Raw genomic sequence first — 23,321 nt, forward strand, 5'->3', positions numbered from 1 at the left:
TACCTTCCATCAGGGATCTCTTCCCCAACAACGCACCATTTATTTTTCAGCAGGATCAGCTGCACGCCACACAGCAAAAGTATGCCAATCATGGTTTCAAAATAAAGGCATAGATATATTACCATGGCCAGGAACTACTATTAGCTGCATAACTTTTTCTTTTAATACAGATATTCTAATACTGTATTTATTATTAAATTTTACATTAAAGTACCTTCAATTTGATATATAAACGTTTGTATTTAAGTGAAAATTAATATATTCTACATGCACACAAAGCTGAAAAACATGAAACTTTCAAAAAATGTCCACACTTTTGGCCACCACTGTATATATATATTAAGAGAACTTATACATCATTTTGTTCAAAATTGAAATGGTAGGTAAAACAAATGTCTTTCAGCAAAAGTCCATTCTTCGGAGACGCTCTCTCACCGACATGCAGCACTTTCAAGGACATACTATATGGTGACGTGGAAACGGAGAAGGTATTCTGGTCGTTGGATGGAGGATTCACTATCAATGCTTATTGTGATGGGGAACGTGACGTCATTCTCAGTGAGTCTCTATAGTCGCACGCACACACACACACACACACACATATATATATATATATATATATATATATATATATATATATATATATATATATATATATATATATATATATATATATATATATATATATATATATATATATATATATATATATATATATATATATATATATGTATATATATATATATGTATATATATATATATATATATATATATATATATATATATATATGTATATATATATATATATATATATATATATATATATATGTATGTATATATTTATTTGTATATATATATATATATATATATGTATATATATATATATATATATATATATATATATATATATATATTTATATGTATATATTTATATGTATATATATATATATTTATATGTGTATATATATATATATATTTATATGTGTATATATATATATATATATGCTACGGTGAATGACCGAAGCAGGTGGTTGTTGACTTTCACCGGTGAATTTGGAGAAACACCAAAAACGTAGGTGAAAGATCGAATATTTCATTACATTCTTGTACATTCGGACCCTCACCGGTGTATGTCAACTATCACATTGTCGCTTTGGTGAATGTCCGAAATATTTGTTACGAGTATATCCAATTTTATATTAATTTATTCGTTGATATAATTATATTTATTTGATATATTTATATTTATTTCACATATTTATATTCATTGTATATTTTAATACTTACTGACGATAGATTAGACATCAGTGTAGGGTATACCGAGCCAGTTAAGGCTAAGTGCCACTGCCCGGTATACATTTGCCCGGTATACCCTGCACTGATGTTCGTATGCACTGATGCTGCACTGATGTGATATATATATATGTATATATATATATATATATATATATATATATATATATATATATATATATATATATATATATATATATATATATATATATATATATATATATATATATATATAAGTCGAATTTTATGCAAATTCGAATTTTTCTGAATCATTTGATTCGAATCACGTAATTCGCAATTAAGTCTTTATTCGAATCAGTGATCCAAATTACTAGATTCGAAATGAGATCTGTGTATCTTGATTCGAATTGATCTAATTCATTCGATTCGAATTGATCTGAATTATTTAATTCGAATCAGTGATCCGAATCACATGATTTGAATCATAGATCCAAATCATTTGATTTGAATTGTGATACAAATTGCATGATTCATAACAGTGTTCTGAATCCCTTCATAAGAATCATTTATTCGAATCACATGATTCGAATCACTGAATTGAATCACTTGATTCGAAAAATGATCCGAATTACATGATTTGAATCAGTGATCTGAGTCACTTGATTCGAATTTGTGATTTGAATCTCTTGATTCGAATCACTGATTTGAATAACTTGATATGAATCAGTGATTAAATCAATTGTTTCAAATCAGTTATCAAAATTACTTGATTTTAACAAATAATGCGAATCGCATGATTTGAATCATTGATTCACATCATACAATCAAGGGTTCGAATCATTCATTAATCCAAATCATTTGATTCGCATCACTACTTTGAATCGTTCGATTAGAATGACTGCTCTGAATCCCTCGACTTGAATCACTAATCAAAATCACATGATTCGGATCAGTGATCTGCGTCACTTGATACGAATTCGATCCTCTCACAGCATTACTTTTGTGCAAACGGAGTGTTTCATTGTAATTTGTTTTATGTAACAATTTTGATTGAAAAAAATATATATTAATTGCATAGTCGCAAAACTATTACAGATATGCTAACAGTAGAAACACGTAAATATTTTTTTTTTTGTAAAATGTGAACCATTAAAGACAGAAGTATAGCTTAAGAACAAAAAATTTTAGTACATAATGAATTAAAGACAAAAAGTACGAATCATCATTTTTTCTTTGTTAAGCAGCGCTTTCAGAAAAAAGAAAAGCAAAACAATTGAAACATGGAAACAGCAATAAAATCTCGACCGTCATTTAAATTAATGCACCCCCCCCCCCTTCTTCGAAATTTAATATTCTTGAGAGCTGGGAGGCTGAAGAAAAAGAGGAATATTGATTATTTGTGATAAAAAAAAAGATTGAGAATATGTACTATTAAGTTGGAAACCACACCTTCTTCTGAGGAAAAAAAGATCAATTTTTTTTTCTAAATGATTTACACACGTATTCTAGAGTTTATTTTACTTTATTTTCCTTATTTATTTACTCATTTATTTATTTATTTCACAAAATAGGTGAAAAATAGGTAGTGTTTATTTCCTGTATTGTAATAGTTTGCTTCCTATAGTGTAATTCTGTAGCCAAGTAATTTTGTACTCAACACAAAACAAGGGAGCTCCAGGATCAAACTAGCTTTCGTGGTGAGCGTTTTGTTGAAACTAACCCGTATTTGCGTTACATAGAGGAAAACCACGAAAATCTCCCGTAATTAGCCTAACAGCAAGAGGATTCTAATCCAAAATCAGCCATGCACTGAGGATATTTTACGTCAGCACTGTGGTCGGTGCCTTTTAAGCTATTATTGGTGCTAGGAATGCTTAATTAAATTGTGATTATAGGAAAATAGTGTACTTACACAGGCACTAGAGCAACACGGGAGTTGGTGTACGCTCCAAACAGGGTCTAATCCTAACCTTTTTTGCATTTATTCGTATCAAAATAAAAAAGGTTATTTTGAATCATGCCTTAAACAAAAAGGCAAATACGAGGAATAATTAGAATAGCTTTTTTTGAAAAGACAATAATATGATATTGAGGCAGTACTGCAGAAAAAATTTAAAAATAAAAAATTAAAAAAAATTTAGAATCAATTGTATAATAAATAAATCACTTTCATCTCATTTTTATCAATTTCATTATCGAATCATTCACTGATTCGAATCAACACGCGAATCGAATCTGTAAGTGATTCGAATAATCAAAGTGATCCGAATCACTTTGATGATTCGTTTTGCCCAATTCTACTAGGTAATAGAAAACAAAAGTAATGATATTTATTTGTTTAGAAGAGCCGTAAAAACTCATCATTGGCGACAATGAGGCTTAATTAATGTTGTTAATATGTTAATTGATGTAAAAAAAAAACTACTGTACTGAAAATCAAAAATAATAGAGGAAAGATAATTATTCAGTTTGAAGAGCCGTAAAATATCTCCATATTATTGTTGATATTAATGCCCTATTAATATTGCTAGTATTAATTGAAATGAAATAAGCTATATGTAAAAAAAAGCAGAATTAAAGGAGAAAAAATATTAATAGAAAATTCGTTTATAAGAACCGTAGAAAATAGCCATTCACAGATGTCGCTTAATTATTGTTCACTACAGACGATAATAAGTACTACTGGTAATTGGTGGGGTTTTTGTAGGAACTCTAACAATGGGTGTTCCGTAGTTTCAGAAAATATTTTTTCAGTGGTAGCAAAGATAGTATATTAATTTTATTTAAATAAATTAGAATTAAAGAACTTTATTTTACTACTATTTATAAATATTTCAACAGTAAATTAAGGTCTGGCAGAGAAATGATCATGCTTCAAAATCCTTATCAAGTTCTAATAGGAATTCCATTTAAAAAAAAATTCGGTTTTAGCTGCCTGACAAATGTAGTTTTCACAAAACTAAAATTTTGAAGGGTTATGTAATGAGTACCAAATATGCTAATGTAAGGTATAAAATATTATATTGATATATTAGGTGATTATTTAAACAGCACCAATACTAAGCAGTTTTAATATCACCCAATATATTAATATAATATTTTATGGTCCCTCGAAAGGAATATGTACTGGAGAAAATTACTTGATAGTGGCAAATTTTAGCTATCGTGAATTAGCCGTAAATAATCACATCATGCCAAATAATGCAAAATCCATTTTATTTTTATTCTAATGGGATAAACTACAAAAAAACGAGCATTGCTTACTTCAATAAAGCAAAGCCACCGAAGAGGGCAACAAATAATATTAAATTAAAAATTAGAAATTATTTCAGCTGGATTAATTGAAAAACTTGGTGGAAGAATCAGGTAAGTGACATTTTCAGAATGAAAAAAGTTTTATCCGAACTGTTTTATTATCAATTTATTAAAAGTTGGAACTAATAATTCTTTGCTTCATTTTATTTACCACTGCCTAATTTGAAATAAAAATCATGCAATGGTACTAAAAACTAATGTGGATTGGTTATGTTAAGATCAGTTCTGTTATATTAAACATACTCATATTGATGCAACTACTTTTTATTATTTTCTCTGATTCATTTATTCTCTTAAAAATTTCACTTACCTGGTTCTTCGATCAAGCTCTTTAATTCTGCCGCTTTTCAGTTTTCAGCTTGATTTCGTAGTATTACTCAGTGCTGATATTTTGATTATTTATTTATTTTTTACTTACCCCATGCAAAGAACGAATTTTCAGCTAGCTCTTGAATAAAAATCTGGTAAAAAAATTTATTTTGAATATATATAACGAAAAAGCAATTAAATAAACTCAAAGTAAAATTTGGAAAAGCGCTAAAGCAGCATTACCCTAACATCTGTTTTCAAATAAACTTATAAAAAGATTTTAAAATTATATTTTTATCGAAAAAGAAAAGTAAATTTTAATAGAACAAAAGAAGTATGAATGCAATACAGGACTTTATCAGGGTACACCCTGAATTCATGCATTTATGTAGGAGCATTAAATAGTTCGCAACTATTTAATGAATCAAAAGCTCTATTCGTGATTTGAAATTTACATCTTCTGCGTTTTATGTATTTTTTCGAAATGGAGCTTCTGTACACTAAGTCAAATAACGCGCCTGTTTTATTAAATAGTTATTAACAAAAAAATCTTCAAAATGAATGCATGCTGAATGATCCCTGATAAATTCCTGTATTGCATTCATGCTTCTTTCATTTTATTAAAATTTAGTTTCCTCTTTTCATTTGATTATCATCTCTCTCTTCTTCAGAGCAGAGCATTTAATTAGGCACACATGAATCGCCTTTAAGTTTCATCAAATTGCAACGAAGCAGATGATTATTCGGGTCAGATGATAGTAACCTTTCGATTGATTGTGTGTATTAATTTCAGAGTACACTCTTTGTGTGATGGATGCCCATATACCGGTCATCCTTCTCAAATGCCGCAAACTGCTGGATTCAACGAAGGTGGTAAAGACTGTAAAGGCTACCAGCGAGGATAATAAAAACGCCCTCGTCTTGTGCGGCTCAAAGACGGCCCTCCAGAGGATTGACATGGAAGATGCTGGCGATAGGGTTATCACAAGAGTAAACTTCACATGCGCTGAATTGGACGCTGAAGAACTGGCTGACACGAGCTTGGCTGAAAATGGAGTTGGATAAAACCCTATTCATTCGATGTTCACAAGACCAATTAAATCTTGAGAGAGAAAACTTTGATTTTTAGCAAACCTCATTTTCATTGGCATTCGCAATTTAGAGAATTTTCGCATTAGAATATCAGCAGAAACCGCAGCTTGGCAATTTTTTTGAAAAGTGAGGATATTGGGTCGACCAGATAGGTTACGCAAATTCAGTAAATAACTTTACTGAATTTGCCTGATATGCTCTGGGGAAATGTATTCCGCAATTTTCTGCAATCTTTACCTGGCTTGAAAGTTGCATTCTCGATCATTGCGTTATTTCCAACATGAAGATACGATGCATTGCCTGTATACCAGTAAAAATAACAGCCTCCGTAAAAAATTTGTTTTATACCTTAAAGCGATGGTAACTGGTGGATGTTAGATCTGTCGGGTCACAAAGTCCTCTATGTTACCATAACAAATTATACCTCTGGGGTTACTGGATTGGAGAGGGATCGTTTTCAGGTTCAGGTCAAAATTACGATCTGTGGATGAATGAATGGATGTATGAATGGGTCTGCCCTATAAACGAGTGTGAAGTATGGGTGTGGCAGAAGTTGAATTATTGGCCATAGATGGCGCTACTGTAAAACACGAACAAATGGTCCCCATGCCTTAATGCCTAATAACCGCAACATACCTTACAACTCAATTGGATGTGCATGACCATGCCTGTATATTAAAACTGTTGAAAATTATGTCATCAACAATGTTATTTTTCTCTCTTTTATCACACAAAACATATTAAAGTCTGTTTCGTAGCTTTTGAGATAGTCGACGAAATCGGAAAATTCTCTTCATTTATAACACCAATGTAATAGCTGGAGTTATTTATAATGCTCCTGTTGCTCTATCTATCGTTTTTTTAAATGGTTATATTTTTTACGCATGTGTTCAATTAACTTATTTAACATAGAGTTGTTTTTTATCGACTGTTTTCGCTTATTTGCAAATGCATATGTAGACTGTAGTTTATTTCATATAATATTATGAAATTATGCATGAAGATATTTATTAAAAGCTTTAAAACAGAAAAACAAATGCTGTTTTACTACCTTTCAAAAACTGCTGATTTCTTAAACAATTTACTTATTTAACATAGAGTTGTTTTTTATAGACTGTTTTCGCTTATTTGTAATATAGACTGCAGTTGGTTTCACATAATATTATGAAATTATACATGAAGATATTTATTAAAAGTTTTATTAAACAGAAACATGAGTGCTATCTAACTACCTTTCAAAAACTACCGATTGTAGAATTGTGATGGTATTATTTTGGCAGCAAAAATTTGATGAGAATCTAAAATTCCGCACATTTTATGTCTCCAACCTTGATAGGATGGCATGTATTTTGCATGCATCGGAAGATATTGATCATTAGAGCAAATATCCACTTTTCTTTTCTCAGTATCTTCCAATACATTTATTTTTTATTTTTTATTTTATAACCGTCGTTGAACAGCCGACGGAATTTTTTGTATTTACAACTACTAATGTTCAACTCCGTAGACTTGTCATTTTAAACCCAATCCAGAAGATAAGGGAACTCCTGGATCAAGTATTGGGAGAAATTTTGCCACAGTGGAGAAATTTTTGGCGAAACTAACCCGCATTTGCGTTACATGGAGCGGAAAACCGCGAAAAAAAACACGGTTAGCCTGATGGCAGGGGGACTCTAATCCATGATCCGTCTACCATTGAGGATATTTCACGTCAGCGCTCTGGTCGGTGCAAGCCCGGTGTGGAATTCGTATCGACCAGCCATCGCTGGGATTCGAACCCGGTTCACCTCATTGGATGGCGAACGCTCTATCCCCAGAGCCGCCGCGGCTCTTTCCCATACATTTGGGAAAATTAAATAAAACAGTTTAAAAAACATAATTAGAATTCCTCCAACAGTAAGATTCCACATTGAAAATTAAATTTTTTCCTGCTGTAATATAATTATAATAGATCTGTGATACCATAGAATGAAACCATTCTAAATAAAAATAAATAAACCAAAATGACTGACTCATTGCGAAATGAAGTCTAGTTTCGTTCCAACATTGAAAACTAAAAAGAAATCAACGCATTGGGAACAAAACGTTAACCGAAACAAATTATAATCGTCTGAAGATTGGTTTGTGTGGCCCATTTTCACCTGTCGCTTATTCTAAGGGAAGAGAAGAATGTCTCCGTTGAAAGGGAAATATTCCAAAAATGCCTGACAGTATACATCAACTAGAAATGCTTTTCCCAAATTTAGAGCCTCTTTCCCGATTAACTTGGCAATAACGCTTAATCTGCTTTAGATGTACGGTTTACCCCATCACTCATACGGCTCTTCATTCCTGGCATTCTGCAGTCCCCTCCTCTTATTGGTTGCATTCAGAAGAATGACGTTCTGATGAGGGCGTGGTCGAAGGATGAAACGGTAACGCCTTACGTAATGTTCATCTATCAACGTAACTAAAGTCGGGTTTGAAATATTTGGCTGGAAAGTGCCCGCTCTCCACAATGTTTAAATAAAAATCTTTTATTTATTTTAAACACATTAAGAATCTAGTTACAATGAGAAGAAAAACGTTATTGTAACAATAATACATCTAAACATAATTAAAACAACGAGTAATAAAAGCGTATAAAAAACGATGATGAAACGTAAATAAGAGTTATAAGAAACATCAAGATCTTTTCAAGGTTCGATAAAAATATTGCGTATAAAGAATTTTTTTTATATTTATTTTATTTATTTGTTTTTGCATATTTACTTACAGTTACTAAATGAGCTTACAAATAATTTTTCACTTTGTCATAATTTTTCACCTTCTTGCAAAGTGTGACTTTTGCAGGAAAGCTGAATCATGCTTAAAATAAAAGAGCAGTCAATATTATTTAGAATTTTATCGAAAAATAATAAACAGGATAAATCTTCCGCGATACAATTTTTTTAATATTGTTATAGGAGGAACTGCACATATAATACTTCAATATTCCGAGACAGGGCGAATAAAAGTAGAAGAATTTTTAAGGTATGTTCATTTTTAAAGTCTAAGGTTTTGCATTTAATAAAACAGTTTACGACAAGCCTTGGAAACTAAATTATTAATATGATAGATAAAAAAATTAAATAAATAAATATTAGATTGAAAAGTAACTGAAAGTATAAAATATTTAAAATTAACTTAGTAATAAAATGAAGTCGAAAAATCTTATTCTCATTATCAATGCTATAGAAATAGTAAATCCTTATTTATATATCCTTATTTATATATCCTTATTTATAATCCTTATTTATAATCCTTAATTATATAACAATTGTTATTATGAAGTACATCATACAAAATGACCCAATAAAGTAAATGACCCATTTTTTAAAAATTATTAATTTCATAAATGCGAAAAATTGTGGAAAAAGATTGTTTTGGACAGTTTTCGTTTAGCTTTCATTAATAACTCATTTAAAATATGAAATTGGTAAAATATAAAATATGTGAAAAAGACAACGATGATTTCATTAATACACAGTAAAAACTGTGATGTAATTTCTCTCCGACCTTAAGTTAAACAACTCTTAAAACACCCCTTTTTTCCAAGTTAACGCCAACTTGATCTTTCATATACATTTTAAAGAGTATATGAAAGCTCTAAACACCAAAAATGGTAAAAATTTACACCGAGATAACTCGCTTTTCACCCCATAAATTAAATATTTTCACTTTGGAGATCTCCCGATGTTGGAGCGTTTTTATTTCTATAATAAGTTGACGAGTGTTTGCGACCAATGCTGCTTTCCATCTACTGTTTATATGTTATTAGTTGTGTCATCACGACATTTACATTTTAAAATTTTCAAGTTTTTGTAAAATGCATTAAATAATTTTATAATGCATATTTTCTAACCGCTTCCGCTCCATTAAGTCTATTTCGAATTGGTCTTAATATTCTCTTTGCTGCGCGTATGTTCGATATACAAACTCCTTGTATTTTAAGAATTAGAATGAGTGTATGTATGGCAATCTGAATTGCTGATTTTTACATTATACTGTTATGCAACAGAAAAAAAACTTCACTGATTCTTATGCGCATCTTATTTTACTGCAATTTCTGTAAAATTTTAGAGATAATAAATAACAAACATGGCTGTTGGGGGATACGCCAAGTTGTTTAAAGGAACATTCTAGGTGTTTCATAGTACCTGGAACTATCCTAGGATAGTGGTGTAGTAGAACAATTGTAAAGTAGTTGCCATCATTTTTGGTGTTGAGGTGAATTAAAACTATTTACGGTGCATATAGCCACATTTCTGATTTACTTTTTCAATCTTATAGTTATATTTATTTGTTCATTCTTTTTTTGTTTGTTCGCATACAGGCAACATGTATTTTCATGCTCATTAGAATCCATTGACTGGCTTCTTTGGAAAAACATTTCGCTTAAAAAACGAGCTGATGTTAATATCTGGCTTACGAAGAAAGACAAAATTTCGAATTTAATCTACCCTAAAAATCAAAGGACTTACTAGATTAATATTTTAGTTAAACTGTCTTAATTTACATTTTCTTAATTCATCAAAAACAGTTTTTAATTTAAAGACGCTTATTTGATTAGAAAACTGCGAAATAAAATATTCATTTGAAAGTTTGTAAGAATATGTGTCCATATTACTTGGCAATGTTGATTACTTTCCAATTTATCAGGCACTCTCTTGCCGTTTATGCAAGTTCACAAATTCTTCTCAAAATGAATTGTTAAAAGCTGAATCGAAATTAGAACTCGAAAGGGTTGAACATCGTTCATCGATCCCACTTTTTATTGTTTGATAAAATAACTATCTTTTAGCTATATTATTTATAGTGAGACATTCCTCTCTATTTATTTTTCAGTGCATTTGAATTCCTTTTCAATGTGTCTTATTAACACCAGAGATAATTCGTCTGTCTTATCTCGAAAAAATCTGATATTGAAGAATCTAAAATATTTTATGAATGAACCCTTTTAAAGGGTGTCAATAAATTTTCAAACTTTTATGATGGGAAAAGTTTACACCAATCTTACGCCCTCTTCCACCACACATTAAATACTTTCTTTCGAAAATACCAATGTTGACGCTTTGCCAAACACATAGAGCAAATTGGAGTCCGTAAATTTTTTACACAAATGGGCCCAAAGTTTTTAAGGCCAAAAATTTGCCCAAAGATAATTCCATCCCGAAATTAAATTTAAGTAAATTTTTATTATTTTATTTATTAATAGTCAAGAAAAGTTTGAATTGCTGGGTATAATTCTTTTACATCATTTTAGACTATTCAATTTTACATGGCAAAATACAAAATTTGAATGAAATCGGTTGAATAGTTTCTGAGAAATCAAATTTCGAAAAAGTCGTTTATATCAAATTCAATTTCTCAGGATGGAAATATGTCTCTTTTGCCAGGTAAAATCTCTTCTGCTGTGTAAAATTATCTCTTCTGCTTTAAAATTATGTTAAAAATTATATACCTTTTAATTCAAAATTTTTCGGACTATTATTAAATAAAATAATAAAAATCACCAAATATTTACTAAATTTTTTTTTACATGCATAAACTTTGTCTTTGGTTTAGCAAATTTTATTATTATGTTCAAAAATGTTTCACTTTTCTTAAAAAGTTCCCCAAATACGGTAAAAAACGCAAAAAATAAAGCTAATACGCTTTCCTGGCCATACTATTGAAGCCATATTTCCCAGATTGTGGCTGACCCCTATAATTTGGGGGTCAGAAATCCGAATCCGTTGAAAAAAAAAGTATTTTTTTCAATGGATTCCATTGAAAAAAAAGTATTTTTTTCAATGGTCTCCTGAAACGGATAAGCACTGAATATAGAGTCAGCCACCTTTTTTTTAAAAAAAAAACTCCGAAAAACACTTAATTTTATAAAAAGGCAATTATGATTTCATTAAAGCATGTTTTGACTCCGATCTTAAAAAGCGCTGATTTTGTAATCCAGTGATTTTCTAAGTACCAACACCGTACAAAACGTCGCCGTTAGATTAGCGTCAATGATCGGTAAAGGTTGCTTAAGACTCGGATGATGTGTTTTTCGTAGTACGGTAAACTGTGGAACGAGTGCAGTATTGCTATGTGTCGAGGAGTGAGTCCCCATGTCATGGTCACCCATGGAGAGGTTCTTATAGATGCCGTCGTTCTGTTCGCAGACTGATGCACCCGAATGGAGTTAGGAAGCTGCAATAAGCTGGCTGCTTCGCTCAAGTTCGTGACAGTTACTGACACTGAACTTTTATCTCAAAGAATTCCGTCTAAATAAATGACAAACACTGAAGCTAGCCGTATAAAATAAAAACGGTCAATACTTCATCTGGCTGTATAAATCAACGGCCAACTGTCAGAATTTTACGAAAATTTCTTAGTGAAGGGTTACTAAATTAATTTTCTCTATGGAGGCTTACTCCATATTTAAACTGATCTTAAGAATCTACACATAAGTTGAAGAAAAATATAGAGTATTAGGTAGCAACTGCTCTTAATTTACATTGTTAGGTACCTTTTCAAAAATGAAATCAAAATTGTTAGGGGTCACACATTTAAATAAGGGAACAACGAAAAAGCAAAAACGTTATTAAAATCAGACGAATAACTGTGAATAAAGGTGAAGTTAAAAACATCAAAACAAGTTTGCTTGACGGATTAAATTTCAAAGTGGTTTCTTATAATCGTTTTTCACCATTTCTCACCCTTCACGTTTTTCACCTTCAGTCATCAAACAGTTTTAAATGTTGTCCACTTCTTGAATTGTGGTTTACAAATGAATGTTCGACTCTTAATATGCATTTAAATCTTTTTGGCTAAACCTCTAAATGCATACATTGCAAAGACGGCCATGACGCGACACGTCTTTATAAAATATCATATTTTTCAGATCATAAATCTGTTTCAATTTACAATCTTAAAAAGAGTCTTTGCTTGAATAAGTTACAAAGCAATTTATCATCTTAAGAAAGGTTTTAAGAATTAATATGCTATGAAGTTTGTAAACACTGAAATCTTAAGAACTTACTCAACATTCGCAAAATTCTTAAGTAAATGACAAATGTTACAAAAAAAAAAAATGTGCTGTATCATAATAGAGGTGGCCTAAGAATTATTCAAAAGCACAAAAACCAGTGATTCTGCGTTTTATCCGATACATTTTTTTGAAATTTGTTTTAAGCCCACGTCATTTTACTTTTCTTAAATGTTAATAAAGCTATCTTCATGTACAAATCTTCTACTGATTTCATTTTTGAGACTTCTAAAAACATAGACGAGAAGCGCGCTATTCGTAAAAACATCACTTTTAATCATATAGTTTGAAGTATAATCGTTAGTCATATACTGAACTGATTAGGAGAATTATTTTGCGAAAACACCGATATTGGCTAGCTTTGAATATCATCTGTAGATTGTTTACATATTTACATTTGAATTCAAGTTGGGGAGAAACAGTAAAAGTTTTCGACGCTGTTACGCACTGATCAAAACAAAAGGTAGCCACAAAAATAAGTTTTTAATTGTGTAATAAGGATAATTATTAAATCTCTCTGAACTGCATCATCCATATTTTCTATCCCCTTCCATTAAGTCATCTTTATATTCTCTCTGTGCTTCTCCTATATTTGACTTAGAAATTAATTTTATTTTAGGAATTAATCTATATATGCTTTCGAAATTAATGTTTCTTACTTCATATCGTAACATAAAAATAGCTTTAATGTCTCTTATGTGTACCATGTTTTATTGTAATTATAAATATTAGTGTTATTAAATATAAAAAAGAAGGTAAAAAATGATACCTCAAGTAGTGAAAAAGGAATATTCTTGGTGTAATGGAGCATTTCATTGGTGTGAAGCAGTTGCCGCCACTTTTTATGTTAAGATACGCGAAAATTTTTTGCAAGAAATTCTGGTACTAGGAAACTGTTACAAATATGCTGCATAGGCTTGCATAGCTCTTTAATTAACTTTTCAAATGAACTAAATAAATAAGGTTTTATATTTTATTTATTTATTAATTTAATCAAACATAGGCTCAAAAACATTCAAATCGGATGAATTAGATTTGAAGTAGGTATTAATTATCATACTATTCATTTGAATAATATTTTGTTTCCATACCAAATTTGAATAAATTTCTTAAGACCAACAGATTTGTTTCTTCTAACCGATGAGAACAAATTTTTAAGTAACAGAAGTCGGAGTCGAAAAAATTTGCCCATTTTACTGACTCCAACTCGTGCAAAATTTCTCCGATTCTATAGCCTTAATACCGCACAGAAGATTGGACTCAATAATTAATTGCGATTTTTTCTTTTAAATTGGAGCATTTCTCTTTAATAGTTTTAATTATTTTGATCGAATTTTCTGTGTATTAAATATAAATCAACAATTATACAACAATAATGTTGAATCTATTTATTTTGTTCGATCGTAGGGTGGAAATTGAGATACCTTTTTTATTGAAAAAAAACATATTTACGAAACAAAGCATCTAAAGAGTTGAAACGCAACTACTAATCGTTGAATAATTTGCGTCACAAAATTATGCGAAAAATGTCTGTCCTTTCCTCAAAAATGTGTGACACACTGTGATACATTCATTGGATTCCAATTCATCTGTCAAGTTCTGCTCAAGTGACGGAAAAACGATGGCGATAGTTTTCCAACTTTGGCGAGAGTGGTGGCGAAAAGTTTTCTGGTAACCCATTCCTCCATTCTGCGGGATCCGGGGGGCCGTCGTCACCCAAAAATGACTCCCATCCAAACCAAAAACAGAAGTTTAAGGTGCAAGAAGTTTCCGGATCCTGTGGTGTACTCGAATATAGAAAATTTGTGTCGTTTGAATTTTTTGTTCTGTGAAAGATTCTGCATGCATCGAAAGGGTGCACCATGAGTTGCGCGGATGTCATGTATCAGCCGTACTCGCCGTATTTTCCGTATCATCAGAGATCACAAGTTGCCGTGTCGTCCACGGGGGCCGTCGGACCCCTCGCACCCATACCTACTCAAGTGTCTGCGGACTATCGAGTAAGTTAAAGATTCTTTATTCCCAGTGGCAAACTCAAATCTAAACGCAAACCGATGAGGATGACTAGCATAAACAATTATTATAAACTAGACACAAAAAATGCTTACTCATCATGATTTTGAATACACTTTGCAAATTTTTTTATCTTTATTTTCAGAACAAAAAACAGCGTCATAAAGCCTAAATAAAAGGACAGAAATGGACACGTTCTGTTGAATGCTTTCCTCGGTGTTTAATACCAAATGACAGTTTCTTTTATGCTCCTTTTTTTTGGTGCTTTAATGATGTTGTTTTTTGCTTTAGTCTAAGTAGCATTAAGTATACTCTATCCTCCTTTTGGATCAAATAAGTAAATTTTGATGTGCATTTAGAAAATAATAATAATTTTTTTCCTTTTAAAATAAAAGTGTTTTTTTTTCAAGGCTAGCCTTATGCCAATGAGCTAGTTTCGATATATCTTAATACTAATTATTTATTCTATGCTTACCTAATCTTCTCTACTTTGTGAAGTAAATTGAAAATGGATCCAATTTCAGCCTAAGAGAATTTTGTTGATTAAATTTTTTTTACAATATTTACAATAATTTATGTTAAAGCCTAATGAATAATAAACTCATACTTTCCTGCTTTAACGAGAGATTCGCCTTAAATATTTTAATGTGGTAACAAACGTTCAACTTTTTTATTTGTTTTTATATTGAATTTGATTAATTATGATTCGGCCTTCACAACAAATATACAATTTTAACAAGATAAATCTTCCACATAATTATGTTAATTTTGTATCAGGGCTCCGGTACTAAGAAACATTTAACAGTGGTAGCAACCAAAATGCAATAAACTTCGATCATTTATTACATTTGTAACCACCACGTAACATAATTTTGTTAAAGAAATACGTTGTATGAGATTTGCGACCTAACCATACTTTTTATTGGTATTTTTGAACTAAAAAAAAAGAAAAACAACCCATGCTAGGATTAACTTAAATTCACTAATACTCTTAAACTCGCGGCATATTTATGTGTGCTCGTTTACATATTTATACTAGACCCCTGGAGTTAGTTGTTAGATAAAACTCATTAAGTAATAAGCATATTCATTCATAGTTATTGTTAAAAACGATGAATTAAAAACTGTTCTAAAATGGCAATTAAGGAGAATTTGTCTTTCCATTATAAAGACCTAACTTTTTTTTGTTAGTTATCTTATTCACTATCAAGTTTTATGCCGATCTCTAATAAATAACAGTCACCAGAGCAAATAATTTAAGTAGCCTTCATTTGTCTGCAGACAGAAGCATTTCAGTGTATAGCATTTCAGTGTAACTGCTAGCAGGTAATTTTGTTAGAAATCAATAACCGCAACGTTTCCTTAAAAACTTAAAATTCTGAACTGTATTATGAATGCAATCAAAATGCGTAAACAGCCCAGGATTCATTTTTACAAGAAACATTTTCCCGACCTCACCATTAAGTATTTAAATAACGTTTTTAACAAATAAAATGGGTTTACTCAAACCCTAAATTTTGTTATTGAAAAAATGATATCAAATAACATTTATGTTAATTTTATGTTAATCAAGAAACAAAATGTATTCATTTCAAATAAATCTAAAATATTTGTAATTGATGACATTATAATATGAATACGAGAAGCACGTGTTTTGTAAGGTGACTTTGTGAATAATGATGCAGATACGATGTCTTCTATCCTGTTTAAATCGTTAATTTCACCCTATATCAGACATCAAGACTAAGGCGTGTAAAAAAAGGGATTATGATGGAATTAAAAAAAATTTAGCTCTCTGTAAAAATTGTTGAGAAATAAGCATATAAGCCACTCTGCAGGCCGCAAGAATGCAACTGCAGACTAGAAATTTGGCCCTGCTGAAATAGAATGTTTGCTTATGAACTGAATTTAAAGTTTTTTTTTTTTCTTTCTTACGAAATTTCAATTTGTTTGAATGTTTTGCCATTCTAAGTGCTTCTTTCCGAGTTATTTCTCACACATTTTTTTTTTTTTTTTGTTGCTCAAAACCTATAAAACTTAAAAACTTGAAAGTACGAAGGGGAGTGGGAAAAAGGGATTATGATGGAATAAAAAAAATTCCATTTAACTTTCCAATTAATCTTGTGATTAGAAAACAAAAACATGTTGGTTGTTCCATTGTCTGCTGAAATGCAACAGAGCTGAAATTCGAGGTGCTGATAAGATCATTTTGAATTATTTTTAACGGGAGTTTTTTGTTTTTCGAAATTCTATTTATTCCGATTATAAGTACTTTTTCGTGAATTTTTAAATTTTTTTTTTTATTTTAAGCATTGATTATTTATCTATTGTTGCAGAAAAAATATTTTTCCCTTACGAGATCATAATATTTTTATCTTATAAGCTCGCATTCGAGTAGATATCAATCATAACATTCATAGAGAAATAAACTTAATAAATAGCGATGAAAACCGTTTTCTGTTTGAATTGCTCTTAGTCTTCGCATTTATTTTCGTTATTTCCACAATGTGTATTCCTTTAATTATTTTTTTTATTCAAGTACAGATAATTAGTTTTAAAATCTAGGTCATAGAGTGGCTTATTGCATTACAATTAACACATTAACAAAATATTCTTACACAAATGTAAAAAAAATATTTAAAATCGTAATTTTCAGTGTTTTTGATAGAAATATTTACGTTTAAGAAGAAATGAACAATAATAAATGAGAATAAATTATGGGACTTGAAAAATGGAGCGAGCAGGACAAATTTTTTAAAATAATAAAAGAGAAGTACTGTATTTTGATAATATCTGTTTCACTGCAATTTTCACCCTTTCCATTGACTAAAAACTGAAAAGAAAAGCAGATGCACGAATATTTTCTTTTGCTCTCAGTAAGTCATCGTTCATTGCTAATTCTACAATTCATTTTATTTACATTTTCACCTCATTTCATTACAAAAATAAGGAGATCTTTTTTTTTTTTTTCGTCTTGTGCCGATGAATACTCTGTGACGGACAGCTTTTTTTTTTCTCTTCCAAGCATTAGTTGGGTACCTGAAATAGATTATTTTCGATTACTATAAAAAATTACTATATTCAAGTCAATTTTATTTAACACTTAAGACATTTATCTTAGATCTTGTATTACTCTTATGACGTCAACAGCCTCTTATCATTTGATGTTTAGCTTTTTATATCATACTACATTCTTATTACTTTCTGCTTTTATAGCACTCCTATCATATTTTACCCGTATCATTCATAGGACTATTATGCGTTATTCATAGGGTCTCTCTCATATTTTTATCACTCTTTACGTTACATTATTTATACATTTTACAATACTTCACAGGCTCTACCGGTTACTCTTTGCTCTCATATTTCTCTTATAGTATTATTCTTGTATTATCTTCACTATTCGTCTTTCTTGACTCTTCTTATTTTTATCACGTCTATTATTAAATGCGAACTTCTTTATAATTAGAGAGATTGAAAGTATTCAGGTGATACTATAAGCAGTGAACACACACTAAATATGACACTTTCTTCACAAATATCATTAAAGGAAACCTTTCTAAATAGTAACAAATTGTTTGTGATAAAGAAGGTGGAAAACGGGAAATGTTGAAGTAGAAGAAAAAACTTTATGTTTTGATTAATTATATAATTTTGAATACTTTACTGCTTCAGTTAAGTTTTTGGTATCACCTTAAATATTTAAGCGAATTTTACATTATTCTCGCACGATATCCTTTTAATTTTGTTTACTCTTTAGCAGCAAAAAACTTACATAATCAAGAAAATTTCCTTTTTATTTTTGTTCCATTGATGGAAATTTTTAGAAATATCTGTTCTTTAATTCCTTCGCACAAGGTTCTTCTTAATATTGCACTGATAAGGGAAGTGTTGTCATGAAAAGGGTGATAGCGAAATCACACTTTACTCTAGTAGATATTTTCTTATATCAACTGCCGCTCAAGTTATTTAAAAAATTATTTTTTCATGATTATAGATTAAGTTAAAACTCTTATATTACCACGATGAACAGGTGTGTTTTGTTTTGAAATGAATAATTTCACGATTTCTTCTTGAGTCGATTGCCAAACATTGAGTCTTCCCCTCCCCTAGGATTTCTATCTTTGGTCAATTAACACATGATGCTTCCTCCCATCCTGTCAATCCTCTTTTGCAATGGTCTTCTATGTAGCTTTACCTCGCCTGTCTTAATCTTCCTCTTTTTCTTTTCACATCATGTGACCATCTACTTTCAACATTTGCAAGATTGGATCTTTTTGCTCTTTGCATATGGCCGAGCCCTTTCCGTCTTTGTTTTTTTTAAATTTCTTCCTTATTTGTATGATATTATATTGGGTCAAAAGATTTTTGGTATTATTTTTACACATTTATTTTGAAATGTTTCTAGTCTTTCTTATACTAATTTCCTGAAGCTCCAGCATTCGTAACCATACAAAAGAATGGAATGCACAATAACCTTGTATGCATTTTCTTATGTAGATATGTATACTTAGTGCTCTTCAAAAGTTGTAGATTTCTAAAAGCATGATCTAGCTTTCATGACCTAATGGGAACACAAATAATTATGCTTTTTGTTTCTATGGTTTGGAAAAATAAGAACTAGCAAATTTTTGTCAAGTTAAAAAGAGCATTTTCAAGACAATTAAAGATCTTTCTGATCAATATTCTTAACGTATTGTTGACCGGTCACGAGTTAACTCGTGTTTTCATAGCAAAACGTTGCCACCTGCTACGAATAAACTCGTGACGTGCGTTTTTTTTCTCCCTCGTCACCGTTGTTTTTTCAGTGCGTTTTTGGAGATCACACAGTATACAATTGTTGGTCAGCAAACCTCAAGCTGTTTCTCTCGGTTATAAGACCTGGCGGAATACAATTAAGCCTACGTGCATATTACAGTACAATAAACACATGAAGGGAATAGATCTTGCCGATCAATATTTGTCTAATTACAGTATTTTATGAAAACGTTTCAAATGGTTAAAAGAAAAAAATTTAGCCTTTTTTTTCTGAAAAACTCAACTTTGTTCAATGCATATGAACTTATGTGTATACATGTAATGTATGAACATATATACAATGAGTTTTGTGCATTATATGTACATATGTACAATGAGTTTTGTGTATTATATGTACATATGTTCAATGTACTTATCTGCCGGAAAATAAAGCGAGAAATTTCTACTGGATGTAACTAGAGAATGGATAACTGTGGATTCCAAAGAGTGCAGTATAGCAACTGACACTTCCTGATTTTCTAAAACAGTTCCTTATGATGATTCACCCTTATAGTAACGAATATGTCTTAATATAATCACTGGCAAAAAAAAAAAAATCAACTACAAAATTAGATATATTTGTAAAAGCTTTCGTGTATCGTTACTCGTAGGAGATTTTTACACAAGAAAAAGAAATATTAAAATTGAATAATGAATACAATTTATTTATGTTGTTTAACTTTCACATCCAATCACGAAATAATATCTGGAGACATGAGATAAATTCTGAGTACAATTGCTGGTCAGCAATGTGTTAAAAAAGAGAAGAAATGGAAATTTTACAACTATTGACCAAAGACAACTGACGAAGTTTTGATTTCAAGAAAAAAGGAGTGCACTTACGATATCTCTCAAGACGAAACTTAATAATAATTCGCCCTTCTGAATTGTCACTTCAAAATTACTATAATTGATAATTTATATTAAAGCTTCATAACTCAAATACAAAGTTTAAATTTTTTTTTCAATTCAGGCTGCGGACATAAAAGTGCTCGAACTCAACTGATTCTAAAACATATCTCTCTCGTACTCCATCGACATAAGTGACCATGGATAATAAACACTCAATTCTTCTCACACTATATTTTTTAATTTCCTCAAGAAATGGAGAATCTGTACTGGAGTTGCCTACTTCATTCCGTTCTTTCAAGAAAGCGTTGTTTTCCGTTTTCAATGGGGATTATTTTTCGTTTTACAAGCTGATGTTACCGTTTCTAATATGGATATTTTTCGTTTTACGCATGGCTATTTTCAGTTCATGTGATATTACAGTTGTGCAATTCCGTCATGGCGAACGTAACATTCACAGACTCTAAATGCACATGACTAAGTTTAAATTAAAAAATAATGCTATGAATTTATAATATAGTTTTTGATAATTTATACTTACACTAGTTTTTATTAAATTTGGTTGTTAGCGAAATATAATTCATGTGCTGCATCCATAGCAGTTATTTGTTTTTTTAAATTTTAGAAAAATATGTTAATCAAGGAAAATTAATGAAAATTGGAATAAAAGTAGATGACACCAACAGTTTTTTAAACATAAAATATTAAAGCTGCTTTGTTTTGAAATTGCACGGATTTGAAATCTACAAACGTTACGATTGTTAGACGGAATTTCCCAGCTTATACTGATCTACGACTTTCTTCTCCGTGCAGTAACTATCTTTCTTTTTTTCTTCTTTTTTTTAAGTCATGCGCAATCGCAACTTTATAATAAAGCATAGTCGAGATTTATACTTAATTTAAACGTTTGTGTGTTTTAGGATTGAACACTAGGTAACAGAAACCTTTCAATAATTAATAATAAATTCTAATTAATTTGAAAGTTACTAAAAAAATAGGTTACATTATACTTAGTTAATAATCATATGAACTACTTTAGTTGTTTTAAATTTGAAACAAAACATATAGTTTCAGAACATATATTTGGTTATGTGCATATTTTCTTACATTTTACGAAGCTATTAAAAAATAAATAAAACATTATTTAAATTGCGATGTTTATGAAGACAATTTAAATTATCTACCAGGGCAGACATTATAGTAATGGATATCCCTCAAGTATTTCTTTTGAAATTATAGTTATTTATAGATATAATATTTCGGTTTTCAATTTTTTAAAAAAAAAACAGCCATAAGTAATCTAAAATGAATCCTATGCATTAACTTCTTGTCTTAAATTACGGTCTCGGAATATTATTATTATATATATATATATATTATGTGTGTGTATCTGTGGGTGGGTGCAAGCAAACAAATTCTACAGCGGAGCTACTATTCTGTTTTTGAGTCATTAGATTCTCTTAGGAAACTTTCTATTCCTTCGCCAGCAGTGAATGGAAAATTTCAAGTAATGTACCATGTAAAGTTCCATCGAGAATGGAACTAGTACACTGTACCGTAAAATTACAGGTAAACATCAGTCAATAACACAATGCAATTTTACAATACACTCTGTTACAGTACACTATCGCATTAGATTATTTCGTCTCGTTCCACCGTTTGCCTTGATTCGGCAAACAAATTGAATTGTCCGAATTTCAAACAACGTGAAGGACCGAACTAAAGATAACTTATGAGCACAACGTTGATTTACGGTCAGTGGTCATTCAGTTTTTGAGAAAAAATACTATGAATTTATTTATTGTCAGTGACCATAAATTTATTCATGAATTCCAACCATACATTTATTTATTATCAGTGAATGCAATACTTGTTGTTGGTCACTGACCGTAATCTAACGATGAACAACAAGTTCTCTAATAGTTGATAGAGCCAAATGAAATGTATAGCTACTTTCAATCGGTCGAAGAAGCTGTACTATCCATAATATAAATTGCATTAAAACAAGTTGCACTTTTCAGGTCCTTATGCCTCAATTATTAAATTGAGAATTTTATCAAACTGACTTAGTTCCTTTAAGTGTATACATCATCACAGTGATTATAATGAAATATATTTATCCTGTAACAAGAAAGGATACTTAAAATTGTTCACAATGTTTTAATACATATTCTTACCTTACATTAGTCACATATTTTAATAACGTACCTATTTGTCCTATCTTTTAAATTTTACATAATTTTAATAAAATGTTTGGAATCTTGTTTTATTCATATGAATGTTGATTTCCTTGTTAATGACATTAGTTTCTTACCCTCTCTACCTAGCGCGTGTGAATGCATTTTACATTGACTTGCCCCTCTCGGCTATTGCGGTTTTTCGGGTTTCGTTTCTCATTTTTTTACTCTCTCTACGCCAATCAATTTTTTAGCTTTTTTTCTAACCATTATTTTTTCCTATTTCGCAACTTTAACCTCTTTCATTTCAAATTACTTTTGTTCTTTCTCATTCACGTCTCGCAAGTCTTGAAAATGTGAGAATATTTTTGAAACGCTTGAAATATGTGGACAATTATTTCCTATTTGTATATTTCTGAAGTGAATGAAGTTTTTAATCAGGTAATATTTCTCCGCTTTCAGTTTCGTGG

The 23,321-nt window shown here is 30.4% G+C and overlaps 2 protein-coding genes across 5 annotated transcripts in view; both read left to right on the top strand.

The window, feature by feature from the left end:
• LOC107444658 (uncharacterized) overlaps nucleotides 1–5,997 on the top strand; it is a 31,904-nt gene extending 25,907 nt beyond the window's left edge. The window contains exons 6-7 of the mRNA XM_087165063.1: nucleotides 404–558; nucleotides 5,672–5,997. Coding sequence (XP_087021189.1) covers nucleotides 404–558; nucleotides 5,672–5,943 — 427 coding nt within the window. The 3' untranslated portion in view covers nucleotides 5,944–5,997. The remainder of the gene's footprint in view (nucleotides 1–403; nucleotides 559–5,671) is intronic.
• Nucleotides 5,998–14,726: 8,729 nt separating this feature from the next.
• vg (transcription factor vestigial) overlaps nucleotides 14,727–23,321 on the top strand; it is a 68,900-nt gene continuing 60,305 nt past the window's right edge. For 2 of the 4 annotated variants that reach the window (XM_016058875.4, XM_016058876.4), the window contains exon 1: nucleotides 14,727–15,015. In XM_016058875.4, coding sequence (XP_015914361.3) covers nucleotides 14,878–15,015 — 138 coding nt within the window. In that variant the 5' untranslated portion in view covers nucleotides 14,727–14,877. The remainder of the gene's footprint in view (nucleotides 15,016–23,321) is intronic. The other 2 variants (XR_015433572.1, XR_011637666.2) reach the window with 1 other exon arrangement.

Source organism: Parasteatoda tepidariorum, chromosome 5, assembly GCF_982258835.1.
Source record: "Parasteatoda tepidariorum strain Cologne lab strain chromosome 5, Ptep-v5.0, whole genome shotgun sequence".
Classification (NCBI taxonomy): domain Eukaryota; kingdom Metazoa; phylum Arthropoda; class Arachnida; order Araneae; family Theridiidae; genus Parasteatoda; species Parasteatoda tepidariorum.